The sequence below is a fragment of the Natrix helvetica genome, assembly GCF_964273705.1.
Source record: "Natrix helvetica genome assembly, chromosome: 2".
Taxonomy (NCBI): domain Eukaryota; kingdom Metazoa; phylum Chordata; class Lepidosauria; order Squamata; family Natricidae; genus Natrix; species Natrix helvetica.
In genome coordinates, this window is record NC_138552.1 from 266,721,159 (window position 1) to 266,744,227 (window position 23,069).

The 23,069-nt window shown below is 42.6% G+C and overlaps 1 protein-coding gene across 5 annotated transcripts in view; it reads left to right on the forward strand.

The window, feature by feature from the left end:
- KIF13B (kinesin family member 13B) overlaps positions 1-23,069 on the forward strand; it is a 164,615-nt gene that overhangs the window by 88,260 nt on the left and 53,286 nt on the right. For 3 of the 5 annotated variants that reach the window (XM_081943773.1, XM_081943776.1, XM_081943775.1), the window contains exons 12-19: positions 1,021-1,107; positions 4,778-4,977; positions 8,549-8,759; positions 10,523-10,685; positions 12,699-12,845; positions 16,767-16,916; positions 18,830-18,955; positions 20,696-20,866. In XM_081943773.1, coding sequence (XP_081799899.1) covers positions 1,021-1,107; positions 4,778-4,977; positions 8,549-8,759; positions 10,523-10,685; positions 12,699-12,845; positions 16,767-16,916; positions 18,830-18,955; positions 20,696-20,866 — 1,255 coding nt within the window. The remainder of the gene's footprint in view (positions 1-1,020; positions 1,108-4,777; positions 4,978-8,548; positions 8,760-10,522; positions 10,686-12,698; positions 12,846-16,766; positions 16,917-18,829; positions 18,956-20,695; positions 20,867-23,069) is intronic. The other 2 variants (XM_081943777.1, XM_081943774.1) reach the window with 1 other exon arrangement.

Sequence of the window (23,069 nt, forward strand, 5' to 3'; positions counted from 1 at the left end):
CTGAGGGTTGTGGAAGGCAAAAACGAGCAAAAAACAGGCCATTTTTTGGTCATTTTTGCCCTCCCTCAGCCTTCAGGAGCACCGTAAGAGCCTCCCAAAGCTCAGCATCTCCCCTGTTATTTTTTTGCAAAAATCGAGGAGTGCAGAGGGTTTGGGAGGCCTGCAGAGTGCAAAAACCTTTTTTAAAAATTTACCTCTTCAAAATCATGATGCGTCTTATACTCCAGTGCGTCTTATACTCCGGTGTGTCTTATAGTCCGAAAAATACAGTAAGTCTAAATGGTATTTCTATTGCTAAATGAAAGGACTCACATTTCCCCTTATTGCTTGCTTTTTTTTTTATTCCAATACTTTTCTAGTAGAGTAAATACATGCACATAATTGGAATAAATAATAGTGCCAAAACTGTGGGCTTTCTTGGCTCAGAATGTCTATGTGTTCAGTAAAGGGGGAGGGAGAACTCCATGAACATCCCTGCCCCCTGCTGCATTGACCAGAAGCCCTGAAACAAGCAACATGCCTAGGACCGAGCTGCAGTTTTCGACTATGGAAAGCAAAGTGGCAAAGGAAGTTGCTCGAACCAGTTGTTGCTCCCTCTTCTAAATTTTCGTGCTCTGTTCCCTGGTGGCATGTATCTCTGGTGGGTACAAAAGAGGTTTGTTTGGGATGGTTTTTAAACAGCAGATGGGACAGTTGTTACAAAGAGAAGTGGAAAAAACGACGACCTCTTTCAAGCAGGAAAGAAGATTCTATCCAAAGACTTTCCTTCTCCAGTTGTAGGAGCACTGATGTATCTTCCTTGTAAAAGGGGAAAAGGAAGTATTCAGATGTGTTGGGTTGTCTTCCGTTTATTTTGCCATGCAATGTCTCTGTTTTGCTGCTGTGGCTCAAAGGAGGGGGATCAACACAAGTTCTTCACATTATCTTTTTCTTAATCATTGCCATGTGGCATTAAGGCCAAGCATTAAATCCTCAATGTGGGAATGACTATATTTACTTTTCCCCCCTTCTCCAACACAGGACATTTGTGAATGGTACAGCGGTTGTAGGTCCCACGCAGCTACACCACGGTGACAGAATTTTGTGGGGAAACAATCACTTTTTCCGGTAAGCTGCTGATTCCTTTTATTTTCTTCTGTTAAATGGTACAGCTTTGAGAGAGAGGAGTTTGGAATGCCCTTGGCACCATTTAATATCTGAAAAACTGGCTGCAGAGGCTTGACTCTGCAGAATGGATCTGCTGGTCTTGTTCTCTGCTAAAAGTCAAGATAGTTTAGCCTTCTTCAACTGGGCAACTGTCAGCTATTTGGAAGTACAACTTCCCAAATCCCTCCAACCAGCAGGATCAGTGGCTACTCTAGCTGGCAATTTCAGGAATTGTAAACCCAGTTTTTTGGGATCTTTGTTTCTTTGATGTTATGGTCATAATTTTACAGCAAAATGTTAACTCTTGTACAATGGCTGGACAATTTAAAAAATTGCTGTAGTGTTGCTATACAACCTGGGATTATTTGGGTCTTTGTTTCATAGATATTTCCTTAACTTCCACACAAATGCCCCCTGCATACCCTCCCTGACCCTCACTGTGCCTCCCTTGCACCCTTGCATACTCCTTCATTGTCCTGCATAACCCACCGAGCTGCACAACCTTCCTCACCCACAAAGCACCTCTCACACACTTCCCTGATCTCTGTGTTCTGTCCAGAGGTGGGTTCCTACCAGTTCAGCCGAGTAGGTAGTAACTTCGCCTGCCACACCCCTGAACCAGTTCTTTCGGTGGTGCCATCTTTTTACTTCTGCGCATGCACAGAAGCATTTTTATAGTACTGTGCATGCGCGTGTAGTGTGCATAAAGTGCGCACGTCCCTGAGCGAACCGGCAGTAGCAGCAGCCAGAATCTACCCCTGGTTCTGACCTAGAAGTCCCCAGCAGCATGAAGCCAAGTCCTCGTCCTGATAAACCCCTTTTATTTAATTTACAGTGAATTCCTCTCCAGCAAAGTCCAGGCCCACAGTCTTTCAAGATAGTTCACAATTACTGACCTTTATCAGTCTTGGAGAATGGCCAGGCCGATATCTTCCAGGCAGCGCAATAGTTGGCAAGAATGCAGGAATGAACTAATTGTCTCCTGCAAACAGCCTTCCCCTTTCGCTCCTCTTTTATTCCCCATGGGAGGGGCCATTTACCATCCACCTGTGGCTTTACTTCCAAGTCGATCCTTGTTCCTTAGCTGTTCATTTCGTCTGGCAACTCTGTGCATGTGCACACTGGGAACAGGCTCCAGATGTTTGTCTGCCTCACTGATGTCTGACTCTGAAGGCAGCTGATAGCTGTCAGACAGCCCTGATTCCCTCTCTGCCTCTGACATAGAGCACTCGTCAGGTTTAGGTTTAGGTTTATTGGATTTATATGCCGCCCTTCTCCCAAAGGACTCAGGGCGGCGTACAACATAAAAACACATATTACAAAAGTTAAAAGAAGATTAAATATAATATCAAAAAAAACCCAATAGACATTTACAATGAGATTTAGAAATTAAATTAAAATTAACAATTAAAATTAATAATTTTTTTTAATCAGGCTAGGCCGGCTTGCTAGAAAAGCCAACTTTTTAGAGCACGTTGGAAGGACCGGAGGTCGGGAATTATACGAAGCTCCAGGGGCAGCTCATTCCAAAGGGAAGGTGCTCCCACAGAGAAGGCTCTCCCCCTGGGGGTCGCCAGCCGACACTGTCTGGCCGACGGCACCCTGAGGAGCCCAACTCTGTGGGATCATACTGGACAGTGGGAGGCTACTGGTGGCAGTAGGTGGTCTTGTAAGTACCCTGGGCCTAAGCCATGGAGCGCTTTAACACCTTGAATCGCACCCGGAAAACAGCCGGCAACCAGTGCAGGCCGCCTAAAAGGGGTGTAACATGGGAGCACCTATGTACCCCCATGACAACCTGTGTGGCCGCATTCTGGACCAGCTAAAGCCTCAGGGTGCTCTTCAAGGGCAGCCCCAGGCCGTGAGTGACTGTGCACAGGGCATCCCGATCCAGGAAGGGACGCGACTGACGTACCAGGTGAACCAGGTCCGCTCTCCCCTCTTGTATGAGGTTGTAAATGAGGGGAGCCTTATGTACCACGGACCTAGCATTAAGCGATACCATCCAAAGACCCGGTTCCTGTAATCCCGAGCACCCAGGGGTTCAAGAGGGGCAATGAGGTCAGAGCGTGCGATCGCTCTTAAACAGCAAACCCGCTTCCCCTGGACATAATTTGGCCCTAAGCCCCCATCGTATGTGCCCCTCCCACATATAGTAGAGATGGCAAACCCCCCTATGCAATGGTTTAATGTCTCCCCCAGAATCCCAACCCTTTCCAACACTCCCGACCCTCGCCCACGCTCTGGCCTCTGTCCTGGCAGACTCCCCCCCCCCAAGTCTGTCTGACCATCCGAATCAACCCCACCTACCCACCCCTTAAAATTTGATTTTAAAAACCCTGTAAAAAACTCCTAAGAAGCCTCTTCATCGCATGCCACCTTTTGGGATCCCAAGATCCGTCATTAAGGAAGCGTTCTGATAAGCAAGAAGGCCATCCCCGGGAAAGGGGGAGTTCCCGAAGGGAGTAAAGTTCTGTCGCAGTATAATATAGAGGAGAGTGTGGCATCAACCAAATAGGAGTGACATCACAGGGAGATAGAACGGGGAGATGACATATCCATGGGGGGGCAGCCGACTGTTCAAGAGGGTAGCGGGAGGCTTATGTCCATCATCGCCATGGTCGATGTTGAAGACAATATGTAAGGGTAATGGTCAGATATCAAAATCGCAGCAGATGATAAATTGTGGGTTGGTGAAGCGGCCAATGATGGTGGTGGTGAGGAGAGCGGCGGCAGCGGCGGCTGCTCCAACAACTCCAACAACTGAGCTCCGTCCATGCAAGCTGCCCTCATATCTGTCGCCGGGGCTGTACTCCATTAACTCAGTCCATAGTGTCACAAGGGGAGGGGCCAAATGTCACAGTACAGTGGCTCAGGCAATGGCAGTGATACCAGTGGGGGCCACAACACAGGAGCAACCTCCCCACTCCAACCACACTCACGCCAACTGCCAACGCTATCTTCTGCTGGCATCAATACCCATGCCAGCTGCCTCATCCACTCCTCCGCTAATCCAGTCTATCAGGTCCATAAGCAGGGGGGAGCTACCTGGATAATGCCACGGCATGGGCAGTGGCAGCGACGGTGGCAAAAATCCCAGGCAGGGAGGCCCGCCGCCGACCACACCCACACCGGCAGCAGAAAAATGCTCTCCATTCTCCATTCACCCCCAACTGCCCCGTTTCACTCACAACATCAGAGCCTTCCCCAGACTCCAGGACTAGCCCATGTTCCTCTCCAACATCCTCACTGTCTGAATCTGTTGCCAACTCTGCTGGCAGGCCACAACACCCTGTGGTGCCTTTTGCAAACCCCTATACACCTTCCCCAACTCAGGCCTCTCATGCCCCTCTTGTGTAGTCCCCCTCACACACTTCCCAAACCCACATGGCACGCCTTGCAGATCCTATGCACTGTCCCTCACCTACCCTGAGCCTCCCCTGTGTCCCCGCAACTCTCTCCATCTCTCCCCCACCTGGAAGCAATCACTGCCGATCTGAGACTTCCAACTTCCTGCTGGATTCTAAATTGACTTTCCTTGTGGGAACTGACAAGGCATCTAGATTTTCAAAATCAAATGAAACCATTTTTCAAAGGGCGGGTATTAGCAATTTTTTTTTTCATGTTTAAGGCTGAATTTGCCCAAAAAGAAAAAGAAAGTAGAAACAGAGGATGAAGACAAAGATAGTGCAATGAAAGGAAGCAACAGCTCTGAACAGCTGGATTTAGATGGAGACAGCTCCAGCGAGGTATCCAGTGAAATCAGCTTCAACTATGAATATGCCCAGATGGAAGTGACCATGAAAGCACTTGGAGGAAATGGTAAGGAATGTAGATGCATTGTTTCCATTTTATGGTATGCCATTTTGCACGTGGTTGCAATCCAAGGTTATGTTATGAGTGGTGGGATTCAAATTTTTTTACTGCCGGTTCTGTGGGCGTGGCTTGGTGAGTGTGGCTTGGCTTGGTGGACGTGGCAGCGGAAGGATACTGCAAAATCCCCATTCCCTCCCCACCCCACTAACCTGCTTTCCATCTCCATTCTCCTGTGCAGGGCAACATAAAAAGACCCACTGATTAGCTGGGATTCTGGAGGCAGTGAATAGGTGGGGGCGGGGCCAGTCAGAGGTGGTATTTGCAGGTTCTCCGAACTACTCAAAATTTCCACTACGGGTTCGTTGGAACCGGTCAGAACTGGTTGAATTTGTGTCATTTGTGATTGCAGGATACAGTTTCTAGGGACTATATCATGGATGTATAAAATAGTAAGATGTTATATATATGAGTGTAGCTTTGGTTTGTTTTATAAGACTTGAAACCCTACAAATGTATAATAATAATAACTTTGTTTATATTATCAAGGAAGATAATATAACAAGACTGTTGATGAAGAAGTTAAAAACGTAATCCCACAGATAGTAGCTTACAGTTGGTTACATTTGAAAATATCCCAAAAGATTGTCTGAAAGAAGGAATGATAACATGCAGTTTTCTCTACTGATTCCCATTGATCCTCCTAGTACAGCCAATTCCATAATCTAGATCAGGGGTGTCAAGCTCATGTCATCACTTTCCCCCCCTTCGCTAAACTGGGTGTGAGCGTGGCCAGCATGTGATGCATCCGGCCTATGCGCTGCGAGTTTGATATCCCTGGCCTAGATGCTACAACTCAGTCTCCATATAAGCCTAGTATCCATGGGTCAAAATATGTCTGTTCATGCCACAAAAAACAATGCATCATCAAGCCCAAGATGTTAAACAAGAATCAAATATTGAACTGAGTTCTATCATACAAGAGAGGAATATACAGTATTAAATTACATATAATCTTTTCTATCTGTTTCTATCTGTTCAATTAAGAGATGCTCTTCACTGAGACAAGGCAGCCAAAATAATAATAATAGGCTCAAAAAGTTATTGGAAACAAAAAACGAGAAGAGCAATTGGGAAGAGCTAATGGAATGCCATTATGTGGTTTTGCTTTAAATCTGGAATATTTTATATAAAAGGATGTAAAAACAATTACAGTCAAATGAAGGTTGAGGTATGATGATAGTAATATATATATAAATATATTTGATTTAAAATATATGATTTGATATGAATTGTAGGTGATGACTGTGGAAGGGATGAATGGAAGTTTTTGTAACCAATCGACACACTTTCTACAATTTGTAATGGAAGATGGTTTTGTGGGTTTTTTGTGTGTGTTTTGTCTGTTTGTGTTTATTCAAAAATAAAAAAAATCTTTATTAAAAAAAAGGTTATTGAAAAAAACTATTATTTTCCTAAACTAAGAGAGTAGAAGCTACTCCTGAGACTGTGTATTCCATTTCATAATCTAAAAAGCTGACCTCTGAAATTGGAACCAAGCTTTTAAAAGGCCTAACCTACTCATCTTTCTCCTAGAAAAGATTCACGCTGAAAAAGGAGAGCTTTTGAGTAGCCAAAGTAAACTGTTTAGAGTAGGGGTTCCCAAACTTGGCAACATTAAGACTTGTGGACTTCAACTCCCAGAATTCTCCAGCCAGCTATGAATTCTGGGAGTTGAAGTCCATAAGTCTTAAAGTTGCCAAGTTTGAAGACCTCTGGTTTAGAGCTTTAAAGATGAAAAGCAACAACTTGAATCCCGCATGGAAAATAACCAGAACTAGTGCAAACCATTTAAATGGACATAAAATGGCCTTCACATTATGCCAAGAGTTAACAGCTAGCAGCTTCATTTTGTGCCAAAGGAAACTTCTGGAAACTCTTAAAGGTCAACTTTACGCAGTTCAGCCTAATTGTGATTTGACCAAGTATGGAAGAGTAAATTTACCACCCAGATTGAAGCAGGCGCTTCTTTTCCCCCTCATGAGATGCAGAGTTTTGGCGCTGCCTGGGAAAGAGGGTTAAAGCAGCAGCCCCACCCTCTCCTTAATTGGAAAGTTTATCTCATAAAACAAAACAGAAAGCCAGCATGTGTGAGTCAAAACCCCAAAAAAAGTCAAGCCAAAAAGAGAGCAAAGAAGCAGGAAAGAGAAACCTTCAACGCAAAGGCAGCAGTTTTCAGGGAGTGAAAGAAAGCTGCCACTTTTGGAATTGCAGGACATAAGAAGCAGAACTGAGAAATGCAGGGGAGAAGAGACCAACCAGAATCTGAAAAGCAAAGCAGGCCCATGGCCTGCAGGGACCCAGGTGCAGAGCTCCACAAACCAGCTCCAGAAACAAAGGACTGTGAGTGCTTTGGGGAGAGCAAAGTCTATAGAGCAGGAGGTCCAACCTTGGCAAGTTTAAGACCTGTAGACTTAAGGCTGGCTGGGGAATTCTGGGGGTTGAAGTCCACGTGTCTTAAACACCCCAAGGCTGGATATCATCCCTGGTATAAAGCAATGAAAAGGGTTTTCACATACAAATGTTCTGGGTACTGGTAGAGAAACTGAAGACCTAGAGGTAAAGAAAACATTTAAAGAGCTAAGAAGTAGTTAATTTAGGAAAACATAATGCTACAAATATGGAGATGGGAAGACAGATATGGAATATAGAGATAAAAATAGAATGTTATCAATTAAATAAGATAGAAATAGTCATAAACCTAAAAGTAATGCTGTAGAATAAAATAGGGAAATAGAAACAAACACAGAATTAGGATTAAGATTAGATGTTAAGGAATAAGAGTTTAATTTTGTATAATGAAATGATTTTTGTGGAGAAAAACAAACGCAGTCCTTGGGTTTGCTAGCTGCACCAGATTAAGAAAAATCCTAACACCAAGATTTGAGTTTCTGCGATATTAGCTCCAGTGCAATGAAGCTGAAGTAAACTAATTTAGGTAACTGTTTATCTGAGCAATCTTTGGGAAACTGAGGCAAAGATCCATTTGTACTCCTCCTTTGCCATCCATCTGGTAAACTTGCAAGATTTGTTTCTCTTGCCATGTATACGTACATATCCGAACTAGACTGTGTTGTTTCTCTGTGTCATATAATATATGTGGGCACATGCATAATTCTGATTTCATTTATTTATTTATTTATCTTGTCATGTTTATGTTTATATTAGAGATAGAGACCCTTTGAGAGCTGTATTGCAATATAATTTCATGTTAATGTATGCCGATTAGTATACATTCAAAGTGACAATAAAGAATTCTATTCTATTCTACTCTACTCTACACTGTTTGACTGTCCTCCTTTAAAAACCAAGCTGCCTGTGTAAGAAACACAGATTGCGGCTCCATACTTACATTTATTGTAGAACTACTTGTTGAATGACAGGAGTGTCCAAGCTTGGCAACTTTAAGACTTGTGGATTTGACTGGCTGGTGAATTCTGGGAGTTGAAGTCCATAGGTTTCAAAGCCAAGCTTGGATACCCCTGTTCTAGGCTTTTACCTCGTGACATCTTTCTTCCTCTCTGCTTAGATCCAATGCAGTCCATTTTGCAAAGTCTAGAGCAACAGCATGAAGAGGAGAAGCGGTCAGCACTGGAGCGGCAACGACTTATGTACGAGCATGAACTAGAACAGCTCCGGAGACGTCTGTCTCCAGAGAAGCAGCAGTTCCGCACCATGGAAAGGTTTTCCCTCCATTCTCCCAATGCACAGCAACGTTTACGCCAATGGGCAGAAGAGAGGTGGGTGAAGGGAATGGGGTCTGGTAATTTTCCCTGTTCTCTTCTTTGGAGAATACTCATCTTGGCATATGTTTGGATTAAGACAATAGATACATTTTATACCTCGATGAATAAAATAACTTTTATTTTAGCAAAAAAGGAAATTGTGGCATGCTACTGAATTGCATGTTGTCCCTGAAAAGAGGCACTGAGGCTATTTGCACAGAATTCTACAAACACAGGATTTGGGCCTAAGGATGGGATATTGGGTGTATTGCAATCATTGCAGAAAAGGGCTATGAGATTGATAGAAAAGAATTCCACACATCAAATGGAGACTCCTAGGTGGCCTAAGAATGCTAACTAATAATGGGAAGGCCTCCATACACATGCTTTTGATTCATTCATGCAAAGATGACAATGTTCATGGTAAGGCCACACTTGGAATACTGCATTCAGTTTTGGTCGCCACGATGTAAAAAAGATGTGGAGACTCTAGAAAGAGTGCAGAGAAGAGCAACAAAGATGATTAGGGGACTGGAGACTAAAAACGGTTGTAGGAACTGGGTAGGTCTAGTTTAATAGAAAGAAGGACTAGGGGAGACATGATAGCAGTCTTCCAATATCTCAGGGGTTGCCATAAAGAAGAGGGTATTAAACTATTCTCCAAGGCTCCTGAGGGTAGAACAAGAAGCAATGGGTGGAAACTAATCAAGGAGAGAAGCAACTTAGAACTGAGGAGAAACTTCCTGACAGTTAGAACAATTAATCAGTGGAACAGCTTGCCTCCAGAAGTTGTGAATGCCCCAACACTGGAAGTCTTTAAGATGTTGGATTGCTATTTGTCTGAAATGGTATAGGGTTTCCTGCCTAGGCAGGGGGTTGGACTAGAAGACCTCCAAGGTCCCTTCCAACTCTACTATTGTATTGTATTGTATTTTGTGAATATTTATATACATATAAATATATAAATATTATATAAATCTCTATCACAGTGATGGCGAACCATTTTTGGCTCGCGTGCCACAAGTGGGGGGAGCGCAGGGGGGTCGTGTGTGGGCGTACCGACCCATAATGCAATGCGCGATCCCCCAGTGCGCATGCACGCGCAACAGGCGCTCCCCTCCCATTTTTACATGCTTTTTCGCCCTCCCCAGGTTCCAGAGGCTTTATAGGAGCCTGGGGAGGGCGAAAAGAGCCTCCCCTGTCCCCCTGGAGGCTGAGTTACTACCTGCTTGGCCAAACCGGGCCAAACCCACCTCTGGTTCACATGCACCTTGTTGCAGTCTAGCCAAAAACACAGAGAGCCCCTAGCTCAGAATAATAGATTAACAGAATTGGAAGGGACCTTGAAGATCTTCTAGTCTAACCATTCAGACAAATGGTAGTCCAGTCTCTTCTTAAAAACCTTCAGTGTTGGAACACCCACAACTTCTGAATAGAAATCCTTCTACTGATTAATTGTTCTAATTGTCAGAAAAGTTATCTTTAGTTCTAAGTTGCTTCTCTCGTTGATTAGTTTCCATCCATTGGTTCTTATCCTGCCCTCAGGTGCTTTGGAGAATAGCTTGACCCCTTCTTCCTTGTGGCAGCTCCTGAGATACTGGAACACTGCTATCATGTCACCCCTGGTCCTTCTTTTCACTGATGCAAAAACTACCTAATTAACTGATTTGCACCAGAGCAAAACATCCTTATCAGTGTGATTATTGCAGTGTGTTTCTAAATAGATGTTTTCTTATAAATTCCATCCTCCTTTCTCTCTTTCCCTTGTTTTGCAATAGAGAAGAGATGCTCAACCACAGCCTGAGGAAATTGAGGGAGCAGATTATGAAGGCCAACTTGTACGTTCGAGAAGCCAGCTTCATTGCAGAAGAGATGGACAAAAGGACTGAATACAAGGTCACCCTCCAGATCCCAGCCTCAAGCCTTAATGCAAACAAAAAGGTAAGCGACTCAAGTCTATTCAGACACATACAGTATGTTATCTGCCAAGATAAGGCAGTCCAGACAAATATTTACTCCTGTTCCAAAGATGATATTTACAGTAAGGAGGATATAGAAATTTTGTTTCTGTTGATCTCATGCAATGTGTATGAAATGGGAGTAGGCACTTGCTAGAGCAGGACAAAGGGCAAGTCACAGCCCAGTTTAAACTAGCGCAGCCTGAGCAGTTAAATGATTTATTTACTTATGGTTATTAAAAACATGCCTGTATCTGCACTGGCTCTATATTTATTGATGTGCAGTTTTACTACTCACAGGCCAGGTTAATGGAACTCGTTAATGTCAGGACTTATTAAAATACTTTTCTGGGTTCACCTATTATACTGAATGATAAATTAACCAAGAAACCACTAAACTACCTAAAATCTTGAACCAAAGTTGGAGAATTTTTTGCAAACCAACTGCTGGGATTTTAAACTGATCTGGTTAGGCAAGTTCTGTGAATTGCTATGTGACTATGTAACCTGCACAACATTCCTTTTTACTGATATAAGTAAAAAGGCTGCAGACTCGCCACTGTTTAAAAAAGGGAGGGGAAGCTCAGATTTCAAGAAAAGAATGTGGGAAATATATCAAGTTCTGCGTCCTCAAAACAGACTCTACTGAAATTCAGCTAGAGAGAAGAAATTGATGAAAGAAATTGCATGGTATTATTTCAAATGGAGAGAATGTTTAATTTCACAGTGCATGTGATCATTTTCCAATTTAATGTTCCTATCAGTTATCAAAAAAAAAAAAAACACCACACATAAATCTTATAATGATGAACTGCTGATCCATGCATCAGTTCAAGTTAAATGTTTATGTTCAGTCTGTCATCACAATTTTCTTAAAAGATTGACAAATGCCATTTGAAATATAAATTTAGCAACTCTGAACCAAGTGGATTAAATTTCTCCTCCAGAGAAAGGTTATATAATTCACAAATACACTATTCCAAATAAGATGGTGATCTTTTTGTCATATTCTGTTTATTTATTCATATTTTATTTTATTTTAAAACCTCTCATCTCAACAAGTGTTCCTGAGATTATATATTTTTAAAAAACACTGGGTGTGAGGCAGTGGTGGGATTCAATTTTTTTTTATTACCAGTTGTGTGGGCGTGGCTTGGTGGGCGTGCCAGGGGAAGGTTACTGCAAAATCCCTATTTCCTCCCGATCAGCTGGGACTCGGGAGGCAGAGAATAGACAAGTCAGAGGTGGTATTTACCGGTTCTCCGAACTACTCAAAATTTCCACTACTGGTTCTCCAGGACTGGTCAGAACCTACTGAATACCACCTCTGGTGTGAGGGGAGAGAATTCAAATATACCCTCAGATGAATTTGTCTTGATTTTGAACTGAAAATTTATTGTGGCCAATAGAATAGGAATAAGTCCAAACAAGATGCTGAAGCTTGGTCATAAGGAAAAAAGGATCATATTACATAAAGTCTGCCAAGTGCAAAAATTTAATATAACCTTCATTACAGTATAATCTCTACCTTAGGGCCACTGACAAAACATGCCCACTTTAATAACATCCTTGGAATGTGGTTAATCAACAATCATTTAATATAAAATTTGGCAGACCTGTCAGTTAATGAAGTTAATGGTGCGGGAATCATTCTTTGATGAGCTCCAACGTAAAAATATTCAGAAAAATATTTTTGGTATCTTCCCTGGAAGATGTCAGAAGATAATACAATAATACAATCAAGCCAAGAAAAATCCTGCCAATCTTGAGCTTACTCAAGGTCTCAAGATAGGTAGGTAGCAAAAATATTTTTCATTATTTGCACTGATTGTTCTTTCTTTCTTTCTCTTTCCTTCTTTCCTTCCCTCCCTCCCTCTTTCTTTTCTTTCTTTTTTCTTTCTTTCTCTCTCTCTTTCTTTCCTTCCTTCCTTCTCTCTCTCTCTGTGTCTCTCTCTCTCTCTCCTTGCATTTCTTATTCCTTCTGGGTGTTTTGTAGCGGGGTGCAGTGCTTAGTGAGCCAGCCATTCAGGTGAGACGGAAAGGGAAAGGCAAACAAATTTGGTCCCTGGAGAAACTGGAGAACCGGTTGGTAGATATGCGAGACCTCTATCAAGAATGGAAAGACTGCGAGGAAGACAACCTGGTATGTGGAGGAGATGTGGGGACAAACCTTTCCTTCATTGGTAAAACATGATTTATCAGCTTAGTTTTCTCTATATGTGTTGTATTGCTATCTTATTTTCCTCAAATAACCTGACTTAACCGTCTTGGAAGCTGGAGTCAGTTTTGGCTCTTGGAGACTTCCTGCACAAGTTTTCTTGGCAAGATTTCAGGAGTGGTTTGCCATTGCCTGTTTCCTAGGACTGAGAGAGAGTGTCTGTCCCCAAGTCACCCAGCTATCTTTGTCCCTCAGGTGGCACTAGAATTCACAGTCTCCCAGTTTCTAGCCTGATTCTCTAACCACTACACCAAACTGGATCCCAACAGCCTTGGATAGCATTAAATTAAATTCAATACTCATGGAAGCTACATGTTGAGACCAGGAGGTAAAGGAACATGTATCCATATATGTGATCCTTAGAGAAGATTCTTTTTTTCCTGCTATTTTTAAATTAAGTATAGGCTGAAACTCCTTAAAAGAGATTTTTTTTTGCCCCAAAGGGGCAGGATGATGGTATTCAGAGAAATAAATACAGTGGGGCAAAAAAGTATTTAGTCAACCACCAATTGTGCAAGTTCTCCCACTTAAAAAGATGAGAGAGGCCTGTAATTGGCATCATAGGTAGACCTCAACTGTGAGAGACAAAATGTAAAAAAAAAGACCAAACAATCACATTGGCTGATTTGGAAATAATTTATTTGCAAATTATGCTGGAAAATAAGTATTTGGTCACCTACAAACAAGCAAGATTTCTGCTCTCACAGACCTGTACCTTCTTCTTTAGGAGGCTCCTCTGTCCTGCACTCATTACCTGTATGAATGGCACCCGTTCGAACTTGTCATCAGTATAAAAGACACCTGTCCACAACCTCAAACAGTCACACTCCAAACTCCACTATGGTGAAGACCAAAGAGCTGTCAAAGGACACCAGAAACAAAATTGTAGACCTGCACCAGGCTGGGAAGACTGAACCTGCAATAGGCAAGCAACTTGGTGTGAACAAATCAATTGTGGGAGCAATAATTAGAAAATGGAAGACATACAAGACCACTGATAATCTCCCTCGATCTGGGGCTCCACGCAAGATCTCACCCCATGGGCTCAAAATGATCCCAAGAACGGTGAGCAAAAATCCCAGGATCACACGGGGGGACCTAGTGAATGACCTGCAGAGAGCTGGGACCAGCGTAACAAAGGCTACCATCAGTAACACACTACGCCGCCAGGGACTCAGATCCTGCAGTGCCAGACGTGTCCCCCTGCTTAAGTCAGTCCATGTCCGGGCCCATCTGAAGTTTGCTAGAGAGCATTTGAATGATCCAGAAGAGGATTGGGAGAATGTCATATGGTCAGATGAAACCAAAATAGAACTGTTTGGTAGAAACACAACTCGTCGTGTTTGGAGGAGAGAGAATGCTAAGTTGCATCCAAAGAACACCATACCTACTGTGAAGCACGGGGGTGGCAACATCATGCTTTGGGGCTGTTTTTCTGCAAAGGGACTAGGACGACTGATCCGTGTACAGGACAGAATGAATGGGGCCATGTATTGTGAGATTTTGAGTGCAAACCTCCTTCCATCAGCAAGGGCATTGAAGATGAAACGTGGCTGGGTCTTTTAACATGACAATGATTCCAAACATACTGCCCGGGCAATGAAGGAGTGGCTTCGTAAGAAGGTCCTGGAGTGGCCTAGCCAGTCTCCAGATCTCAACCCCATAGAAAACCTTTGGAGGGAGTTGAAAGTCCGTGTTGCCCAGCGACAGCCCCAAAACATCACTGCTTTAGAGGAGATCTGCATGGAAGAATGGGCCAACATACCAGCAACAGTGTGTGCCAACCTTGTGAAGACTTACAGAAAACGTTTGACCTCTGTCATTGCCAACAAAGGATATATAACGAAATATTGAGATGAACTTTTGATACTGACCAAATACTTATTTTCCACCATAATTTGCAAATAAATTATTTCCAAATCAGCCAATGTGATTGTTTGGTCTTTTTTTTTTACATTTTGTCTCTCACAGTTGAGGTCTACCTATGATGCCAATTACAGGCCTCTCTCATCTTTTTAAGTGGGAGAACTTGCACAATTGGTGGTTGACTAAATACTTTTTTGCCCCACTGTAAATAAAAGCATCCTTTTGCTTTTGTATTGCTGGGAAGAAGCAGACTTGAAAACTGGGGAAGCTTAGATTGTTTTTTTTTTTGGGGGGGGGGGGGTTCTCCTGTGTTGTTAGCCACAATGCTTAAATCAAGTTATCCTCTGAGAATGATGCTGCATCTTGGCATTAGGTTTCTTTGAAGGTGAGAAAATGCCAAAGGTGGATCCCATAGGCTTCAACTTCACTCCATCCTTTAAAGGTGGCCATCCACTTACCCACCCAGCCACCCCATACATGCATGCAAACATGGTCAACTCAACCAGTGAGACAACAAACATGAAGTTGAGGGGAGAAGGATCAGCTTCACCACAGCATTTGTACTTATCTTTCATGTGACATGTTCAGTTTGCAAAGGAAATATTTATCTGTGGATTATCTTGCCCCAAAGCCGTATGAGGCAGTTCCTTATCTCTGTTGTACAAAGAGGACTATCCTAAATCATACCGTGATTTTGTTTTATGAGAGTGTGTGCTTTTCCATAATTAATTGCTGCATCTTTGAAGTCCCAAAAATAATTACATAGACTGAACCAAAATAACATTATCTGTGGCTTTTAAGTAGGGCCATTAGAAGTTTGAACATTTTTCTTTTAACTAGGTAATTCTGTGGTGCTCCCGTGAACTCTTGTCTTTAAATAAATTTCAGTTATAACAGCACAGTAATACAAAAAAATAAGCCTTAAGGGAAATAACCCCGAACCCTGCTTGTCTTCCTCTATTTTCCCTCTTCTTTGCATAGTCTACTGAGCAAAGTGGAAGGGGGTGGGGTGAATATCTTTTTCCTGGCCTGGCAACCTTTCAAGCTCTCAGGTAGAATTTTTTTTTCCCCGTTTACTCATTGCCTGATTGTTGAATAAGAGAAAGCAAGGCACCCGTATTTTGCACAGGTCAGAAAGAGGGCTGAGAAAATACAGATCCCTCACATCCTGGAAATAAACTGTTTCAACTCCTCCCCTCAGGATGCTGCTACAGGGCATCACCAGCCAAAACAACTCGGACATAGGGAAGTATTTTCTTCATGCCACCACTCCGCTGAACACCCAATTCTCACAGTGCTATCTATTGTCTATGTATATTTACCCATGTTGTATGGCTGTAGTATTATTATCCTCCTTATCTTCCTTAGTACCCCCATTTACTGGTGTTATGGTGATGATGATGATTACTCTGTTGCTTTGCATGTATACTCAGAGCTTCTTCACCAGAGACAAGTTCCTTGTGTGTCTAATCACTCTTGGTCAAATATACACATCTATAGTCCTCTCTGAATGGGTTCATAACCCGGTTTCCTAAAATAGCGACAGTGGACTACTTCTGGGTTGTAAATAGCGTCTGGGTTGTGATTATAAATAGAATCAGGGTTGTGATTGGGCTAAGACACAAACAAATTACATGACCTAATGGTACATAGGCCTTCGGTAGGTCTTCCTGTGCAACGCTCACAGGTGATTAGATCAGCCTTCTCAACATGCTGCCCTCCCAGAATTCCCCTCTAGCATGAATTTTACTCCGGAAGGCCTATCATTGTGGAAAACTGGATTAAACCATATTAGAAGCACCATGTTAAGGTGACTGAAAATGAACTGGTAAGAAGGAGAATGGGTCTTTCTCACTTATTGAGATGTCTGTTACAAGGGAGAATATGATTCCCCCTGCCAAATTGAACTTAGGTCGTAAGAGGATCTAATCATTGTAGACATTGGTTGTTCATTCTTTTTTCCCTTCTATTCAACTCAAGGTTATGAGGTCTTATTTTCGGCGAGCAGATCCTTTTTACGATGAGCACAAGAACCACAGCCTCATTGGAGTCGCCAATGTCTTCCTGGAGTGTCTCTTTCATGATGTGAAGCTGCAGTATGCCGTGCCTATCATCAATCAGAAAGGAGAGGTATCTTTCTGCACGATCCATTATTAATCATTATCCAGTCTCATAATTACTCAATTGCTTATTTAAGAATCACAGCTCTGTGCACAATTACTATTGATTCTCTATCTTTGGACATAGATGCCTCGAATATAGGCAGTTGCATTTAATTGCTTTTTAATTCTTCCTAATTTTCTTCCCAGTTTGCCCCTGAGTTTGTCTTGGAAGGAATTGATTTGATAATCATGTGAACTATATAAACAGGCATGACAAAGCTGATTTTTGAATCTGGGATAAGCCCTTCTCCTCCTCTACACGGATCTCCTATTGGACCCACATTGACCAGTGTTCAAGAAAACCAAAACTAGACACGACTACTGTGTTTCCCCGAAAATAAGACATGTCCTGAAAATAAGACCATGCCAGATTTTCGGAGTGGACAAAAATATCAGCCCTCCCCTGAAAATAAGCCCTAGCAAAAGGGTGGGTTTAGCCAGAACAGGGGGCAGCCTTTCCCTTTTCTGGTCACCTCAGGGCCTCTCGGCCCCTTAATCGGATCAGCTGAGCCACTCCATTCACAAAACAGCTGATTTGTGGGTGCAGCTCAGGCCTCTGCCTCCAGCAAACGCCAGTCTCTTTTGCAGCCAATTGTGGCTGCAAAAGAAGCCAGAGGCCAAGCAACACAACCCAAATGCCTCATGCCCTCCTTACCTAATGGTGACAGTCACAGCAGGCAATTCCGTCCATGGAACAGGAAAGGAAGGCATGGAAATCAATACACCTGGGACATCAGAAGAAACCCTGCGAGGAGACGTCGCTGCTAATGTGCAGGAAATCCCCCCCCCCACCTGCAGATCGTCCTTTCAAAGAGGAGTTTCACCAGGATGAAGGCGACACAAACGGCGCCTTCATCCACCTCTTCGTCCTGGTGAAACTCCTCTTTGAAAGAACGATCTGCAGGTGGGGGGGGGAGATTTCCTGCACTTCGGCAGCAGCGTCTCCTCACAAAGCTTCTTCCGATGTCCCAAGTGTATGGATTTCCATGACTACAGGAGGTCGCTTCTCACCTACATATTCACCTTGAAGGCTCGAAATGGGGCGTTTTTCCAAATGGCTTGAAAATGTGAAGGTCAGCACAGACTGAGAACAGGATAAGAGACAAAATCCCCCCTCCCCATTTCCAAGCTGTTTGCAAAAATGCCCCATTCCAAGCCTTCACATTATCCTGGATTGCAGCATTGAATAACTATACTTCCAGAAAGCACATCGATTTTAACAGCATCTGTACAAGTATAGTCTGAAATGTAACACTACAAACAGTGCATATTGTCTGTACTGTTTGCTGTTCATTGCAAAGAGGCAAATTGCTGGGAGGAGGAAGCAGATTTTTTCCCCTTGTTTTCCTCCCCAAAAGCTAGATGCGTCTTAAACTTCGGAACGTCTTATACTCCGAAAAATACGGTACATGCAGAACGGCATGCCCAACTTTTACTTTTAATTTCTTGGGTAAGATAAATACATGATAGAGTGATTTCCCCCCCAGTACTAAACAATCACTTCAAAACATAATACTGCAGTAGACATCCCAATAAATCATTTCAAACCTTGTGCAGGGCAACAGCTCAGATAAATACATAGCAACAAAATTTATCAGGGATAAAAAGAGCTTGCAGCCCCAGAATTTAAAGTAGATTATAAAGTAGACATTAAATTATAGATCTTAAAAAGCCCAAGAGAAAAATGAAAATTGAAGGCCAGTTTTTCCCGAGGCAGAACAGTGGAAAACTTTTGAATCCCTCTGAAAAAATCTGTACTGCTGTTTGGGGCAGCAGGGTTTGATGAGAGTTTTGCTAATGAATATTTTATTTCCAATAATGTAGTTTTATTTGCTTCCAAGAACTTTACCCCTCCTCTCTGTGGGATTTGTGCCTTATCAGATAGCAGGTCGACTGCATATTGAAGTGGTACGTGTGAGTGGAGCCATCGGGGAGAGAATTGCAGGAGGCGATGACAGCTCGGAGGGTTGCCTTGAGAATGAGCAGGAACACAAGTTAGTGTGCATGGTGAGCTCTCTGAAAGCTTTCCTAATTTTGCTTTTACAAAACAAAACAGTTTGACAGAGAAAAGCCTGCCTGTCCTGAACTGCTCTTTGGATTATAATTTTAATTATAGTTATTGCGGAGAGTCGGTTTGGTGTAATGCAGGGGTGTTAAACTCGATTTCATTGAGGGTTGCATCAGGGTTGTGTTTGACCTTGGGGAGGGGGAGGCCTGGGGGGTCGTGGCCGGGGGGGGCATGGCTAGCTCAATGTCACATGTGTCGGGGATGCCCGGGGTGGCCTGAGCACTCTGCCAGCGAAAAAACAGGCTCCTGAGCTCTGTTTTCGGTTGTGACAGCCTCCTGCAAGCTTTGCCAGTGAAAACAGATCTCCGTTTTAGCTGGCAGAGGCACTAGGGTCTGGTTCTTTGCTGTTTCCAGGGGGGCCAGGTCTAAGCACCTTCCGGTTTGAAGTTTGACACCCCTGGTGTAATAGTTAAGGCATTAGGCAACAAACCAAATTAAGGCCCTGATTTCTAGTCTAGTCTTAAGCCTGAAGTCAGTTGGGTGACCCCCTCTCAGTCCTAGGAAGCAGGCAGTGGCAAGACACTCTGAAATCTTACTAAGAAAACTATAGTCGACTGTAGTCCACTCTGACTTTAAAAAAGCTATTGTGTGTGTTGGCTAGGGGTGATGCCTATTGTGTAATATGTTTGAAGGGCAGCAACTGGAGGAAGAGTGGCCTAAGTTAGTTTTATGCATAACTGCTAGAGTTGTGAGGCCAAAGCAATCTGCCAGGGTTGATCACTATTGTGTTTGCCTAACTATATTCATTTGAATGTTCTCATGTATTCATTTTATTGTGGAAGTTTTGTTTAAGCAGAGAGTTTGGTAGCTCAAGGTACATAACTTTTACTGGGTCCCGTCCCCCCCCAACTGTCACAAAGACAAATATGTGAGTTGTATTGGAGCGATACAATGTGTTTGTATTGGAACAAAGTTGTATCTTTAAATCTATCTTCTGGTTTAGTTTCTGTTTAATAGTGAAGCAACCTTTGAGATACGCAGTTCTGTTCCTAGGCTGACCCCTGGCGGCGATGTTTATTTCAAGACATAATTTAAGACAGATTTTAGTTAAATACTGTCTATTGTGGAAGCTTCTGATTTTATGAGGTAGACATTAGTCTGAACAAACTAGCTAGGCTACATTTGATATTGAACTGTTACTTTGTCGTCAACATTTTTAATTGAATTAGAAAACATTGTAAAATACAAAGTAAATAGGAAAGTGGGGGGGGGTGGAGAGGAGAAGTGAGGAAAGATAAGAAAAAGAAGCGTTGACTTCCGACGCTCTCTGTTACAGTAAAACAGGGCTGTCAAACTCACACCGTCACGGCAGTGTCACGTGACGTGTTGGGACTTCTCTCCCCCCTTCACTAAACTGGGTGTGGATGTGGCCAGTGCGTGACGCATCCAGCCCATGGGCCGGCAGTTTGATAGCCCTGCAGTAAAATAGCCCTGCAGTAAAATGGCTGGCTGGGGAATTCTGGGAGTTGAAGTCCACAAGTCTTAAAAGTTCCCAAGTTTGGGCACCCCTGAAATAAGGCATTAACATCTAATCACAACTTTTGGCGTTTTCATAACATTCATAACAATGAGCAAGCCATTTCTATGAAGATATATTGAACTGTTCTTGAATGCACCCTATTCCTTATTTATTGTAGTGACCTCTGTATGCGTTTTATGTGCCCCTTTTAATCCCCTAGATTAAAATCCTTCAGGCGACCGGTTTACCTCAGCATCTCTCCAATTTTGTGTTCTGCAAGTATTCTTTCTGGGACCAGCTGGAACCTGTGATGGTTGCCCCTGAAATGGATCCTTCTTTGTCTCCCATCAGCAAGGAGCTACGGGGCATGGTTGTCTTTGACTACTGCAATGTAATTGTCTTTATTGCTATCTCATGATTAAAGTGCTTCCTAGGATGGGTGGGCAAAATGTTTTTTTTTACTAGTCTAATTCTGATATGATGCTAAGCTATAACGTTTACATCAGGGGTGAAATGCTAACCAGTTCGGGCCGGTTCGCCCGAACCAATAGTAAAAAAAATGCTTAAAAAAAGTTCCAGTGATCGTGCGGCACAGCCGATTGTTGCACAACTGATTGTCGGAACTTTTTAAAAACTTTTTTTAGCTTTTTTTTTTTTTTTTTACTACCGGTTCACTCAAACTGATAATAAATAATGCTTTAAAAAAGTTTTTTAAAAGTTCTATCAGCTGTGCTGTGCTAGAAAGCAGGAAATCCTGCTTTCTAGCAAATCTAAATCACGCGGCACAGCTATTCCCCCTCCCCCCCCGCTGTTCTACTTACCTTTGCAGACTCAGAAAAGGCTTCTTAGCGCCTGCGGTGCGCATGAAGCGCGCATGGGTGTGCGAAGCGAACCGGTAGCAGACTTCAGAGCATTTCACCCTGGTTTATATGTATGCGGGGGAGGGGAGGGGGAGAATCAGAACGACATATGATGTTAACACACATATTATGATTTAGATCAGTGTTTCTCAAACTTGGCGACTTTAAGTCCTGTGGACTTCAACTCCCAGAATTCCCCAGCCAGCTATGCTGGCTGGGGGATTCTGGGAGTTGAAGTCCACAGGACTTAAAGTCGCCAAGTTTGAGAAACACTGATTTAGATTATGGCTGATCCAGGTCATTGCTGACTGTTCAAAGAATCATGATTTTAAAAATCCTGACTGGGTATTTACATCTAGGGGGTGCATATGTATGCGTCTCATGTTAATCTTGAAATTCTGCTAGTAGTAATGAAATCGGAATGTTTGGCAGTCCATTGAAGCATACAAACCAGATTAGAGATAGCTTAGCATAACATCCAGATGAAAGATACTGGTTTTTTGCACCTAAATAATTTATTATATTCATAAGCCAGCTCTAAACTGATGGTTAAATTATGTATCTTGTCCTATATAATCATAATGAATTATAATCCTGCATGTCACATTCTTTTGTTGGTACTGTTTATATTTACCTGTAACCAGGATTGAAAATATGGTCTCAATAAGCATGTAGCTAATGACTGAATATCAGGAATATTTCTAGGATGTCACGTAATTGGGATTCTCTGGATCACTTCCATTAGGAGTTAAAATAATTTTAAAAAATCAAAAACTACTTATAACTAGGAGCAGAAATTTTTAAAAGTCAGAAATTGGGAAATATCCTTAGTTTTTTTTTATCATGTACTGTACATCAAACTTTTAAACTCTAGAAATTCAAAGTCACCAGGATCTTGAAGAGCTTTGAAAATTCTTTAAAAACTACTATGTCAAAAATCTTAATAAGCCTGAAATAAAGGGGGAAATAATTGTTCACTGAAAAATATATAAAGTAGGCTGGACCTCTATAGGAAAAAGCTTTTAATAACCAAGATGTCAGCATTGGAAGAAACACTTTTTTCCTTAGTGGACACCCTCTGAATTTCATTTTAGGATTCTACAAAGGACCAAAGTCCAGGTAGAAAACAAGAGAGGGTGTGATTCTTCAGATAAGAAAGTCCCAACCGTTTAGAGCAGCGGTTCTCAACCTGTGGGTCGGGACCCCTTTGGGGGTCGAACGACTCTTTCACAGGGGTTGCCTAAGACCATCGGAAAACAAATATTTTCAAAAAAATACGGAAAACATAAAATAATTTTATGGTTGGGGGGTCACCACAACATGAGGAACTGTATTAAACGGTTGCGGCATTAGGAAAGTTGAGACCCACTGGTTTAGAGGTTTAGAAACCAAAACCAGGATTTTGTATTGCATCTTGGAACAAACTAGAAACAATAGGAAAGACAGCACAGTAAGGTAATATGATTGTCCCAGTTAACAAATGTCTAGCCCTGAAAAACATATGTGCTATATGTGAATCAGTTGACTGTCTCTTATTTGCTGAGCTACAGTGTTTTCCATGGATCATTTTTCTTTTGGGGACTGTTAAAAGTACAAAAGGCTATTCTGGAAAAGCCTGTCTCAAACACTCAGATCCCTCCCTTTTTTCCACAACAGTTTCCTAATGTAAGCAAGTTCTTCAAGCCTCTTTTAGACGGTCTAAAGCAGGGGTGTCAAACTCAATCTCATTGAGTG